The sequence below is a fragment of the Hemicordylus capensis genome, chromosome 13, assembly GCF_027244095.1.
Source record: "Hemicordylus capensis ecotype Gifberg chromosome 13, rHemCap1.1.pri, whole genome shotgun sequence".
NCBI lineage: Eukaryota > Metazoa > Chordata > Lepidosauria > Squamata > Cordylidae > Hemicordylus > Hemicordylus capensis.
In genome coordinates, this window is record NC_069669.1 from 13969622 (window position 1) to 13984463 (window position 14842).

A 14842-nucleotide genomic window follows, 5' to 3' on the forward strand; every position below is an offset into this window, starting at 1 on the left:
GGCAGCAGCTTCTCCAAGGTTGTGGGCAGGAGTCTCTCTCTCCCAGCCCTATCTTGTTGGAGATGCTGCCAGGGCGGGAACTGGGAACCTTCTGCATGCAAGCAGGCAGGTGTCCTTCCCAGAGCGGCTCCATCCCCTCGGGAAAATCTTCCAGCACGCACATGTAGTCTCTCATACAAATGCAAACCAAGGCAGATCCTGCTCAGCAAAGGGGACAAATCATGCTTGCTACCACAAGACCAGCTGGAGCCACAATGCTGGATCAGGTTGGCTTTTTATGGGCCCAATTCAGCATGACAATTCTGTTCTTAACACAGCCTTCCGTTAAAATAATAATTTTAAAAAACCAGCTTCCCCACTCGCTGTCCTCTCCAGTAACTGATGAGGGGATCATCATTGCCTTGATCTCCAATTAGCCATGTAAACAAAGCCGCTTCTGCTGGGGGTTGTAGTGGATGTTTGAGGTGGGATTTGGCGCATTAAATGAATCCACAGGCTCACTTCCTTCCCGTAATCTTCCCTTTCTTCTTCCCAAGGCCTTTGGATATTGCCTAAGTGTGCTGGGAAGTTTACCTAGGTCTGCCACAAGAGCTCCTAAGTCCTTTTGTTGAAAAGGTATCATGCATTTCTTGTCTTCTGCCAAGGAAGTTCCTGAGCAAATCCCCACAGATGCTGGGCGTCCGTCTGTTCAAGCTTCTGCTTGCCCACTGGGGGGAGCCGTCTCTCTCTCTCTCTCTCTCTTTTCCCTGCACTGGAAAACCAGAGTTGCAAAATGCCTTTGGACGGATTGGCTAACATCCCAATGTGTTTCTCAATCTGCTCTTGCTGCTGCTGTTAATAATAAGAAACACCTTCTCCGTGCATCGCCTGCATTCCCGGCGCAATGGGGCCTCAGAACAGAACGTAACGTTCACAGACGAACAAAATCGACAGTATCGGTTAAACGGATGAAATGGCAAGCTGGTACACGATGCTGTCAGAAAACAGAGCCGGGCTGGTTTCATTGATTCAGCCTCCAGTGGCCTGAAGGCTCTCCGACCCAAGAGGGTCTTCAGTCAGTTCTCGCTCCAAAAACTTATAAGAGAGCCACCTTGGTGTGCCCCCCTGGGAATAGGAACATAGGAAACTGCCATATACTGAGTCAGACCATTGGTCTATCTAGCTCAGTATTGTCTTCACAGACTGGCAGCGGCTTCTCCAAGGTTGCAGGCAGGAGTCTCACTCAGCCCTATCTTGGAGATGCTGCCAGGGAGGGAACTTGAAACCTTCTGCTCTTCCCAGAGTGGCTCTATCCCCTGAGGGGAATCTCTTCCAGTGCTCACACATCAAGTCTCCCATTCATATGCAACCAGGGTGGACCCTGCTTAGCTATGGGGACAAGTCATGCTTGCTACCACAAGACCAGCTCTCCTCTCCATGTGGACCAGCAGAGCCCAGGTGGCCACCGATGAACACGTCTGAGCTGCCACTGCTGTGCCGGAGATAAGGCTGTAGTAGCTCAGTGACAGAGCATCTGTTTGCCTGCAGAAGGCCCCAGGTTCAATCCCTGGCATCTCCAGGTACAGCTAGGAGAGACACCTGCCTGTAACCGGGGAGAGCAGCTGCCAGCCAGTGTGGGCACTCTGGTCCCCATACTTCTCCTACCTGGAAACTAGCCCCAGGGACAGGGGGAGGGAGGGAGGGAACAAGAGAAAAAAGAATGCACATCGCCCCTCAAAAAAGAATGCACATCGCCCCCATCTTTCCCCCTTCTCCGGTACCGACCACTAGTACAGATCCAACTTACTTTGTTGATTTGGTTGGTTTAGATTTATTTTGTTTTAACATGTATCTCCCTCTCTTCCTGTAAGGAGCCCAGAGCGGTGCACGTGGTTATGTTTCTCCTCACGACAACCCTGTAGGGTAGGCTAGGCTGAGAGAGGAGTGACACCCAGTAAGTTTAACGGCTGAAAGGGGATTTGAATTCGGGTCTCCCAGGTCTTCATCCAACACTCTAACCACTACACCACATGGGCTCTGCTTTTTTTAATCCTGCCTTTACTATTCCAAAAGAGAGAAGTTCAAGATAGCTTTGTGTGTGTGTGTGTGTGTGTGTGTGTGTGTGTGTGTGTGTAGACACACACACATCAGAGCAGCTGAAGAAGGCAGAAGCCAAAATGTCTTGCCAGAAATTATATTTCTGTTTTGTTAACAACACGTGTGTGTGTGTGTGCGCGCATGTGCGTGTGTGTGTGTGTGTGTTTGTGTATCTATCTATCTGAATAAATGAATATGAATGAGAGCGAGAATTTAAAAAGCCATCAATAATTCAAAATAAAAACACATTAACCACAAGAACATTGGAAAGAAAATACCCAAGCCAAGCCAGCAAGCAAGCAAAAACAAGTACAGGACATGAGATAAACCAGACAGCTTGCTGGGCAAGGAACATTTTCAAACAGTGGCAGAAGATGGGCAAATAAATTGCCTGTGGCAGGGAGTTCCACATTCTAGGGGCCACCACGAAAAGGTCCCCCTCACACATCCCCTTCCCATCAATTACACCTCATAAGGTGCTGCTATGAGCAGAAGGGCCTCAACCAATGATCTTAACAGGTAGCTGAGCATTGTGGTACTCCTGTCTTGGAGGGCCGCCCGGGTATTGTGGACAAGTGAAATTGCCTCCTTGGGCACTCAGGCAAATTGGAAGAGACAATGGACTGCCTCCTGGGCAAGCACCCCTTGCTTCCTCTTCCCATTTTCTGCATTTGCAAAAGCCAAAGAGAAAGGGAAGAGAAGGCAATGTGGAGGGTGAGCGTAGAGAGTTGGGCGAGAGTAGAGGGTCACTCGAACCCAGCACTCTACTCCCCTCACGACAATATTTATGCCATTGATGTCTACTGATATGGGACCCTGCTACTCCCTTCTGTAATGTGTGCAGATTTGGAACCAGATAGCTAATCAGAATGACCATGCCCATGGGCAGTATTCCTAGGAACACAGGAAGCTGCCACCGTATACTGAGTCAGACCCTTGGTCTATCTACCTCAGTGTTGTCTACACAGACTGGCAACAGCTTCTCCAAGGTTGCAGGCAGGAGTCTCTCTTTCAGCCCTGTCTTGGAGATGCTGCCAGGGAGGGAACTTGGAACCTTCTGCATGCAAGCAGGCAGGTGCTCTTCCTAGAACGGCCCTTTCCCCGAAGGGGAAATATCTTCCAGTGCTCTCATGAAGACTCCCTTTCAAATCCAAACCAGGGCAGACCCTGCTTAGCAAAGGGGACAATTTGTGCTTGCTACCACAAGACCGGCTCTCCTCCTGACACTGAAATACCAGACATTGAAAACAAACTAGAAGGCGATGTTCCCCACCTCCACGCCCTTCTCATGGCTTCTCATAAGCCACTGACGCCGCTCTTGGAAACGAACCCGACCTTATCTAGCGAGGCAAGTCTTATGTTTGCAACTCTAGGATGTGATGGTGTGGAAGCACCGATATATCCCTTCACTCTTGTCTTCTCTCTCCCCACCCCGCAAATCCTAAACCATGAATCTTCTTCCCTTTCCTCAGCTACACTCTATCACTTTGGGAGGTTCGGAAGTCCTAATTATATTCAAAACAGATAATTATATTAATGGGCTAATTAGCGCTTTTGCTGATTGTAGCTATAAAAAGGGACAGTACAACCTGGGAATAAGCTGCTCAGAAGCAAAAGATGCATTTCAATGAAGAGTGGAAGCAAGTCAGTGTACATTTCCAAGGATGATCAGGGACTCTCTCGGTTAAGGAAACTTTCCCGGGAACTTTTCTTCCCTGTCTCCTCCTGTGGGCAAGAGCCCACAAGACATGGAAAGGAGCAAGGAAAGGAAAGGCAAGGCAGAGCAAGTAAGCAGCATAGGGATGGGCAGAACGGTTCGATTTTAACAGCGGTGCAAATTGAACTGGCCGGGTTCGACCAGTCCGAGTTCGAAGTCGACCGGCCCCGGTTCGAAAAGAACCGGTACGAACAAGTTCCGAGGATATACTTGTTATGGGGAATCCAGTGAGGAATCTGGTGAGGATTTCCCTTTACAAGTCAAGGGGCATTTCCTATATCAAGGCGGGGAGGGGAGAAAGGGTACTTAGTAGCTTCTCTTTGCAGGCAGTGGGGATGGCGGTGATGGAGACATTGGCAGCGGAGGCAGTGGGGCGGCTCCTCCAACCCCCCCCCCAAGAACAGCCCGGGGCCCAGTTTGGGCCTCCACACACAGCTCCGCCACTGCCAATGTCTCCGCCTCCACTGTCCCTGAAACCTGCAAAGAGAAGCTACTAAGTACCTTTTCTCTCTCCCCACCCACCTTAGTATAACAAATGCTCCTTTACTTCAGATTCCCTGTTACATGTATATCCCACAAACCAGTTTGGCCTGGTTCAGACCTGGAACCAGACCAGGCTAAGGCGCTCCGAATTCAGTCCAAATTCAAACGGAACCGTCCAAACCAGTTCATTGCGAATCCTTAAAACAGCACCACGGACAGCTCCATGGGACAAGTTGCTCTGAACTAAGCGACTGTAAAATGTTATATGTATGTATGTATGTATGTATGTATTCATTCATTCATTCATTCATTTACTACCTTTAAATTGCATTTAGAAATAAAATAAATTTATTTAAAATAAATTTTAAATTTTATTTTATTTTTAAATTTTATTTATTTACTTCCTTATTTATTGACTACATTTATATCCCACTCTTCCTCCAAGGAGCCCAGTGGTGTACATGCTTATGTTTATCCCCACGACAACCCTGTGAGGTAAGTTGGGCTGAGAGAGAAATGACTGGCCAGCAGTCACCAATGAGTCACCCAGCAACATTTCTTTTAAACTAAAGAGAGCGAATAAAATTACATATGTTCAGAGTGTGTCCTTCAGTGTGGGTGTGGGTGTTTCAGTGTGTGTGTATGTGTGTGTGTGTATACACACTTACATTAAAGCTGAACACCCTTAATTAAAACTGACGTTTGCAAGGGCTGATTGTTAATTGCATGGCATGTGGCTATCATCAAACTAATTGCTGTTTATTTATAACATGTTTCCCATCTTTGATTAAAAACTCAGCAGAAAAAAAGAAGCCATTTGTTGCAAAACCCCTTCCTGGGATGCAAGAGATTTGTAGAACAATAATTACAATCCCAGAAAATGTGGAACAAAAACCGAAATGTGAAAATATTAGTTCGTTGCATGCTGGCCGTACACCATCCGTTCTCTCCTCACACTTCACAATTATATTAACCTTCCAGTTTTTTCTGGTGTTCAAATGTCATAGAATCATAATGTTGGAGGGGCCCTTTAAAGGTCATCCAGTCCAACAGCCTGCTCAAAGCAGAAACCCAGAGCTGGAACAGGCCCCAACAACTGCCTGTCAGTGTCCAGCATTTGCCTGAAGGCCTCCAGTGCGAGAGAAAGTCCACCTTGGCAATTGATTCTGTAGTAAAACTCCTCTTATCACCAAGAAGTTTCTCCTAATGTTAGACTGAGACCTACTCACTTCTATCATTTGATCTTCCTTTAATTCTAACCTTGAATGGGGGCAGGAAAGCAATAACACTACTAGAGACACAGTTATTTTTCCTTGGTATCCTTTCCTGCCCTGAAGGTTCAGGGATGACTGTAACATATTTTATAACGTATCAGCAAACCATATTTGTCCTGTTCATTTGGAACATAGGAAGCTGCCATAGACTGAGTCAGACCCTTGGTCCATCTAGCTCAGTGTTGTCTTCACAGACTGGCAGCGGCTTCTCCAAGGTTGCAGGCAGGAATCTCTCTCAGCCCTATCTTGGAGATGCTGCCAGGGAGGGAACTTGGAACCTTCTGCTCTTCCCAAAGCGGCCCTATCCCCGATGGGGAAATATCTTCCAGTGCTCACACATTGTCTCCCATTCATATACAACCAGGACAGACCCTGCTTAGCAAAGGGGACAATTCATGCTTGCTACCACAAGATGACAAGAGTGAAAATTCAATCCAGAATTTTCTCTCAAAGCACAAATAACCAGGCTCAAACTATCATACTTTGGAGTGGACACATTCTGCGAAGACCCAGCTCCCTTGAGAAGTCCATAATGCTGGAGAAAGTGGAAGGAGAGAGAAGAAGAGGACAACCAGCAGCAAGGTGGATGGACTCCATGATGACAGCAATGAGTGCCCCACTGAGAGACCTTAAAGGCCAAGCTGAAGACAGATCATCCTGGAGAGAATCTATCTAAGACTGATCTATCTAAGACTGATAATCCTGGAGAGACTTTATCTAGGTGGTCACTAAGAGTTGACACCGACTTGACGGGACTTCATCAATCAATCAACCTCAATCAATCAGCTCCATCAATCAATCAACCGGCTTGACGGCACTTCATGAGTCAATCAAGAAGAATAGCTCTTCTCCCATGGAAATAAGAAATAAGAATTTGGAAATAAGAAATGGGACAGGGCTTCTGCCTTAATTTCCCTTAGCTTTTCAGGATCCCATAATTTTGCTTTCAGATGTCGTATTTCTTAATGGTTTGTGTGTCACCAGCAAATTCTTTCAGGTGCCATTATCCAGTTGTTCTTTTACGACTGGGGCAATACAGTAATGGTTTTGCCCCTAGGGATATCTCTAAAGTAAAGTGTGCCGTCGAGTCGGTGTGTTCCTGGTGTCCACACAGCTGAGCCCTGTGGTTGTCTTTGGTAGAATACAGGAGGGGTTGACCATTGCCTCCTCCCGCGCAGTATGAGATGATGCCTTTCAGCACCTTCCTAAATCGCTGCTGCCCAATAGAGGTGTTTCCCATAGTCTCTGGGAAACATACCAGGGGCTGTCCCCCAAATACCCTGAAATCCAAGCATTTACTTTGCATTCCTCCATGACCATAGAGAAATATCCGGAGACTCCTAGATAGTCCAACATTGGATTGCTGCTTTAAAACAACAACAACAACAACAACAACAACAACAACAACAACAACAACAACAACACATCTAGTATCTAATTCTAGAGGGACACTGGTTAGGGGATCTGAAGGAAGATGAAGTGATCCTGAGCAGGGGTTCTGAAGGCATTTCAGACCGAAGGGCTCAAGGAAGACAGATGTGGCTATAAATCTAACTGGATCGTCCATTCCTGCCCATGACCTTTGCTCCTTCCGTTTTGCCACCCTCAACCACCCAGAGGCTCCCTGCCCCCCTGTGCTTGAAACTGCCCCCTGGCACAGCTGTGTGTGATGCCCTCCCCCCTCTCTTCCTTCCTTCCAGGCCCACCTTTTCGGTGAAGCCTCTGGCCCAACTGGTGCCCCTTCCCTTTCTCTCCCCTGGGATCTTTTGCATGTAAACAAAAGTGTGCCCTCCAGTGGCGTGGACTCCTGGCGCCCACAGAGCCCTGTGGTTGTCTTTGGTAGAATACAGGAAGGGGTGGCCATTGCCTCCTCCCGCGCAGTGTGAGATGATGCCTTTCAGCATCTTCCTAGATCGCTGCTGCTGCTGCCCGATATAGCACCAGCGGGGGATTCGAACCGGCAGCCTCATGCTTGCTAGGCAAGGCGTTTCCCCGCTGCGCCATTATGAACTTTCGGGGGAAAGCTCGAACCAACCTCCAGCCTTCCTTGATGGAGCCGCAAGTGGGCCGATCTCTCATAAGAAGAGCATAAGGACGCACGGTTGTGAGCATAAGCACCCTTCTCAGCCACTTTCCTCGCTCCTCCCCAAGGACTCCTGTCCGGGCCGGGCTGCAATCCTTTGGACTTACTTGGGAGTAAGTCGTCCTGTCCTTGCAAGCTCTGGAAATCGTGGGCCAACTTTTCCCCCGCTGGATCTGCTGCACGGCTACTCCCAAATCATCCCCACTGTCCCCCCCCCCCCGGGGTTCTTCTACAAAGTTTCCTACCCAAAGAAGCGGCTCGCAAGAACGTCCTCATCAGCGGATCGCAGCCTTTTTCGGCACGGGAAGAACCGGGTCCGAGGGGGAAGGGGGGGGGAACTGTACAGAAGAGGCGAAGTGCATTTATTGGCGGGCGAGCTGTGCCTGTATGCCCCACACGTCTTAATTTCCTGAAACAAAATTGGGGGCGGTGGGGGACAAGTCACTTTTTGGGGGGTTGCCCACTCACACACACCCCAGCCACTCTTTAGCACGTCCCACCGACGCCCTCTTTTCTGGGACTGGGAGGGGCGGGCGGGGCGCCGCGGGGATGGGGGGAGAGCCAGTTTTTGGAGGCAGGCTCCCACCATTTTGCGCTCGGGGCTTGCAACAGGCCAGAGTCAGGGCTGGGACTGCACCCCCCCTCCCCGCCGCCGCCCAGCTGATCTCCGGCTCCCCCTCCCTGGGAGAATCCCGAAGTGAAAGTGTCCGGCCCACGGGGCGGCGCCAGAGAGAGGCGGGTGCGTGTGAAAGAGACCGAAGTCGCGGAGGTGGGGGGTGGGTGGGTGGAGGATCGGGAGCCCTGTGTGCGCAAGTGGCCGTCGGGGCTGCGGTGGGAGGGGGGGAGCTGCGCCGCCGCCCTTGCAGAGAAGGAGGAGAAGTTGCGCGTCGCCGCCGCCGCCCTTTGGAGCGGCTGTTGCTGCTGCTGCCGCCGCGGCACAGCCCTCTGGACGGTCGGCGGGGCGCCGGACGGCACGGGACGGCGCGATCCCCCTCCGCTCGGATGATGCCCGGGCCGGCGGCCCCCGCCGCGGCCCCCCCGGCGCCCCCGCTTCCTCCGCCCTCCGCCGCGGGGCCGGCCTCCCATGGGATGTAGCGGCCGCGGGACTCTGCTCCGGCCGCCCGCCGTCGGGGGGCTCCTGCTGCTGCTGCTGCTGCTGCGCGCCCCGCCCCGCGCGGCCCCGCTCGGCCTGGCCATGCTGCTGCTGCTGGCCGGCTGCTTCTTCTACTGCCTCAGCGGCTCCTGCGAGCCCCTCCCGCGGCGGGGGGCGCCGGCCGCCCAGCGCCTGCTGCTGCTCCCGCCGCCCCGCGACCGGCCGCCGCTGCTGCTCGGCGGCGGCGGCGGGGAGGACGAGGAGGCGGCGCTGGACGGCGAGGAGGACCCCGCGGCGGACAGCAGCAGCAGCAGCAGCAGCAGCGCCCCTCCGCCCCTGCCCCTGGCCGGCGGCTTCGGGAGCAAACACTTCCCCCAGGCCGTCATCATCGGGGTGAAGAAAGGGGGCACCCGCGCGCTGCTGGAGTTCCTGCGCATCCACCCCGACGTGAGAGCCGTGGGCGCCGAGCCCCACTTCTTCGACAGGGGCTACGAGAAGGGGCTGCTCTGGTACAGGTAAGCGCCGCCGACTTCGCCGCCGTCGGGGGCTGGGTGGGGGTGGGGGGTATCGCCGGCTGCGCCTCCGAAGCTCCTCCACCCCACCCCGCGATTCGCGCTCTGGGAGACGATCGCCACGCGACTCTCTCCCCCGGCTGTCGTCTTTCTGGGTTTGTGACAAGGGTTAGGGGACTCCGGCTCCCATCATCCCCAGCCGCGGGGGGTGATGGGAGCTGGAGTCCCACAAGGTCTGCGGACCCCCAGTTGGAGATGACCGCGGAGTTCAGCCGAAGGCAGCGGAATTGGGTTGGGATGGTACCCGGCTTCTGGAAAGTAACACACACACCCCGCCTGTCATAGGAACATAGGAAGCTGCCCTATACTGAGTCAGACTATAGGTCCCTCTAGCTCAGTACTGTCTGCACAGACTGGCAGCGGCAGCCTTGCAAAGGAGAAGACTGACCTTTCGCTCCCCACAGCCTGGCTTAAATCCCTTGCCCTCAGGAGCCACCTGTCCCCCCCCCCCCGCTTAAGGGAGAAAGAGCCAGTCCTACAGTTTGTTGTGGTGGTCCTCAGATGCCAGCGCAGGGTTTCGGGGTCCCCTCCCGACCTCAGGAGCCTGGAGTGACTGCCAAGCCTGCTTCTTGCCTGGGAATTGCTCCTCTGCTTTGCAAAGTGCTTGGACAAGAAAGTTGTGCTGTTTAAGACTTGACGCCCGCCTTCCGTCAGGGACACTTCTTAATTAATTAATGTTCATCCTGTAAACATAGTTGTGTGCCTGCTAGGTTTCATTTCGCTATTTCCAGTTGTTTAAGAATGTGGATTGGGGGTTCTCTCAAACACGGGCCCCCAGATGTTGTTGGACTACAACTCCCATCATCCCCTGGGCCTAATGGCAGGGCTTTGGGGCTGGGGATGATGGAAGTTGTAGTCCAACCTCCCGAGTTGGAGAACCACTGATGTCAATAATTTTTTGATTGATGGATTAAATTTATTCTGGAGCAGAAACACACACACACCCCGACCAAATTACAGGAGAATTAATACAACCTACATTTAGAGTAACGTCTCAGACTGAGCAATGCTCTACAGGAAGCAGAACTCAAGACTAGTCAGTCATGACTCTAACATGGAAATCAATGAGGCTGGATCGTCGTAACCAATTTAGGACCCATTCATTTCAATGGGACTTGGTTATGTTAGTCTGAACGCTGTCCAGCATGCCTGTGTGATAATCCAAACTATGCCCTGCCCGCTTCATTAAGCCCCATGGATCCTTTTCATATTGCACCCCCCCTTCCTGGACTTCTTTTTAGACTCTCCCCCCCCAAGTACTCTTTGGAGTGTTTCAAGTTTCTTCTTAAAGATGCTTTCATTCATCCACATCGTGCAGGCCGCGGATGTAATGAGCGGCCCTTCGTTTTATGCTGGACCAGATCTTGTGCGTGTTCTTTCATTTTATCTTTTCCCCGCCCTTGTTGGCTTCTTTGGGGAACTTTCTTTTGTGGGAGAAGGTCTGAAAGACACTCTTTAACTTCCACAGTTGAAAGCTCTCTTCGTTTGAAGTCAGTGATGGCGCTCTTTGTTGGCTTCAAAGGGGTCTAGATTTCACAAAGGCAAGGTAACAAAAGCTGGCCGGCTATTGAAAACGCCATTTCAAAAATCTCCAGAGCTATTAATTCAGGCTCAGGTGTTGCCCCGGGCGTAGGGCTCTCAAGGGCTGGATGGCGGAGTCCACTTCTCAAAATGAGTCCATTTCGCCCTGACTATCCATACTTGTTGAGCTGCCAGATGTTACCATGACTCTTTTTGCATGTACAGAAGGGTCCTAAAATTGTATCCTATTTCCCTCTAAACCAACCCATACTGCAGGAAACCCTCTAAGGGCAATATTAGCCTCCAACTAGTACTCCCACCTTTCCCCTTCCGTTTTATTGTTAATATCTCCCCAGCTTTCAATTCAATGTATTATTATTACAGACAGCCTCCAACATTAAATGCATCACATTTGTTGCACATCAAATGCATTAAGATATACATCACATATTATTACTAAATGTCTAGATACAATAATCTATAAATCTGCACTCGGACGTAACCGCTTTAGCATCTTAAGTAATATGAAGACGATATGTGCAGCAGCATATCTGAATATATCTATAGTAGAAAGCTCTTCAGAATACATTTGTGTTTGAGTTGATGTCAACATCCCGTTTGCGAATGCTGCAAGCCGAAGCACAAAAATGAAGCACACAGTTTCGAGATTCGGGTCTCCCCAGCCTGAATCTCAAACGGATGCCATCTTTGAAGTTTCTGAATGAAAACGGTTGCAGAAGTTGAAGCTGCCGTTTAAGCTGGGCTGAATTTCCTTCGCAGGCTGGTCAAGGCAAATCGCAAATCCTTGAAATTCAGAACTGTATATATATACACTCCTCTTAGTATCTTTGCCTGGAATGGTAGAGAAAAGTTACGATTTGATTTCCGATAGAATGAAAGTAGTGGAAATATCTGTGATTCTTTACTGTCTAATTTTGCTGGCCCAACTCTCCCTGGCTATCAGTTTTCCATGGTTCCTGGCCCACCACAAAAGAGCAACCTGTTTCATCATAAAATTTGGGCAGGCGGCGGGTGGGGGATTAGCTCCCGTTCTGTGCTCTCACATCATGGCTAGTGGCTAACATGAGTCCCACTCTCACCCCCAGACAATGGCCATGATCCATTGCAAACTCTTCCTGCACAATATGTGAATTGCACAAGACCCCAAGTCAAGGGGATGCTTGCAGGTGATTTGTGCTGTTGTGGCTAGCACCCAGGGCCTCTTGCCTCTCTGCTTGGCTTTTCACTCCAAGGACCATGATAGATCCGGGAGTGTGGGCAATTGTCTGGCTTGTGTGTGTTTTTTTGTGGGTTTTTTTGAGAGAGAACTATATCTAGGGTTAGAAACTGTGCCTTTCCTCCATCTTTGCCTGCCCTAGCTTAACAGTATTTATGCAACACTGTCAATGTGTGTGTTTTCTATAGAGCTACATAAGATGGGTCCCTGCCCCAAGGAGCTTGCAAGTGAAAATTTGGTCGTTTATAGGAAAAGCAAGAGAGGGCAAGGGTAACAGGGCTAAAACGTGAGTGGATGCAGTTACACATAGTTCATGCTTTGTTTTTGTCAGAGGTGAGGAGGCAGGGCTTGGTCAGCCATGAAACGGTCATGAGGTTCAGGACTCTCTTCTAGCAGTTTGTCCCGGGTAGTAGAGTTTCCACTCTAGTTCTGAGTAGATGGCAGAGACGCCAGCAGCTGGGAGGGCCCTCTGCACAACCCCATCGAAAGAGGACCTGCTCATCCCAATTGTGTGTGTTCGGAGGTTGTCGGTTCTGCAGCTGTTGTGAACGCTCCCTCCCCAAAATGAGCTGCCTTGCGCTGAAATGGAGGCTTTGCTTCTTGCAACTTGTAGGACACTTTCCCTTTTGTTGAAAACATGCTAAGAAGCTTCACTCTGGTATATTGCACAAGGAACGGAAGACACCAACAGCAAGAGCCTCTGGGAACGGGTGATAGGCTGGACTGTGTGTGTGTGTGTGTGTGTGTGTGTGTGTGTGTGTGTGTGTGTGTGTTGAGAAGTGATCTATGTCCTAAATAATAACATGAGTAGACGGATATTTCAAAAAACAGATCGCTATGCTTAGTCCGGCAGCTTAGGATTGAAAGCCTGAGAAAACTGCTGGAGTAAACTCCCTTGAAAATTCAGTGGTACTTGCTTCTGAGGAAACATGCCCAAGGCTGTGCTACAGGACACAATCATAGGTATCTAAACTCTCCTCCTTCTCCTTCAAACATCTGACAAGCATCACCTTTGTGAAGCTCCTCTTCCTCGCCTCTCCCGCCATCGCCCGTCGTGGTGAGCGTAAATGTTACATCATATCCTGGTGTCCTATCAAATAAAATGAATGCACATGCCTTGATCAGGTTTATAGGAATTAATGTCATGCGTGCCTGCACATGTTTCAAAGAGTTGGCCCAGATTTCACCATTTTCGTTCCATGTTTTCTTTATTTTTGTTTAAACCCTTCTTTTAGGGATATATGTATTTTTTAAGTCTTGCAAAACTATAAGGGGAAAAATGCAAGCAATTTGGCACAATGGGGAGTGAAATGGTGTGTGTGTGTGTGTGCGTGTGTGCGCGCACACACGCGCGCTAAGATAACATTGGAGTTGGTTTCCTTCTGGGATTGCATTACGATGAGACGGAATCAATCCAAGGGATCTTAAGTTCTAGCACAAACAAATTCTTATAGGTAGTCCAGTCCTGCTACTGTTCATATGCTACATATTAAACTGCCATATCTTGGCCAATGGGGTACCCCTGCTAACTGGGTAAAGAGGCACCTTTTACTGTGGTGATTCTCTTTATTGATCAGGGGGAGAGTAACTGGCCCTCTCCACCCCCAGCACAGGACCTCCAGTGACTGTTGCTGGTTTCTGTCTTGTGTTTCTTTTTAGACTGTGAGCCCTTTGGGGACAGGGATCCATCTTATTTGTTTGTTATTTCTCTGTGTAAACCACCCTGAGCCATTTTTGGAAGGGCGGTATAGAAATCGAATAATAATTATTGTTGTTGTTGTTGTTGTTGTTGTTGTTGTTCACTGTCTGGAGCAGATTTATCTTTGCTTAGAAGTTGATGAATTTATCCAGTGCATTTATCTTGTTGGGTGGGTGGGTGATGGGGAGGAAATGCCTCTCTGTTTCTCGGAAGAACTTAAAACAGCAGCCTTCTAGTGTCTGGAATCATGACTTTCCCAATCCACATTGTCTCCTTTGGAGCAAATAAAAACAGTGGCCCCGATCCAAGCAAAGTTTGTCATGACAACATCTTAATAAAAACCATGGAATTCCATGACCAACTCAAACCCCATTGCTTTCAAGTATCCAGCTAGATTCTATCCAGGTTTCCTTGGAACGCAATCCCACTCATTTCGGTGGGACTTGCTCCTACGCAAGTGTGCACAGGGTTGCATTCAGCTGGTCTTTTTGATGTATATGTTCCTTTGGCTCCTGGGAATTGCTGTGGTGAGAGGGGTTACTTTGCTGGCAGCCCTTACGCTGGTTTAACAACATCCACTGGAGTTGCAAATATTCTGAAAATTAGGAGCTGTGATGGAAAACTATTAAATAAATAGTTAATTTAGCCTTTGTCCTGCAGGCCAGTAATGGTCCATCTTCTGGGAATTCGAGGTGTCTGTGTGTGTGTGTGTGTGTGTGTGTGTAACTGGGAAAATATAGTGGTAATCTAAAATCTCTTTCCTTAGATTTATATGTGCTTGTAGTACTACAGAAATAAGTCTGTTAAAGAAAACAGACGGTTACCAGCTTGGCTTCTAATTATGATAACATTTAATTAAATTAATGTAAAAAGTTGGCTTCTTTCTTCTTCTTCTTCAGCCTTAGGGGTAATGGGGCTGTGACAGTGGATTTAAGAACTGTTATCACCAACCCTTTTCCTGGCTGCTGGGACTTCTTTGGGCCGCCTCTGAGTTTTGATAGCCTGTTTTTAGTATGTCTTTAAGCGCTGTAGAATCTGTGAAAGCTGTGAGTAACCCTGTGAAACTAGAGGTGCTTGCTTCCAAGTA

General features: G+C 49.6%; 2 protein-coding genes across 2 annotated transcripts in view; both read left to right on the top strand.

The window, feature by feature from the left end:
- LMF1 (lipase maturation factor 1) overlaps positions 1-14842 on the top strand; it is a 317423-nt gene that overhangs the window by 241377 nt on the left and 61204 nt on the right. The gene's annotated exons all lie outside the window — the stretch shown is intronic.
- The window catches only part of HS3ST6 (heparan sulfate-glucosamine 3-sulfotransferase 6), a 70113-nt gene continuing 63988 nt past the window's right edge, over positions 8718-14842 (top strand). Inside the window, exon 1 of the mRNA XM_053276490.1 lies at positions 8718-9241. Within this exon, the coding sequence (XP_053132465.1) occupies positions 8718-9241 (524 nt within the window). The remainder of the gene's footprint in view (positions 9242-14842) is intronic.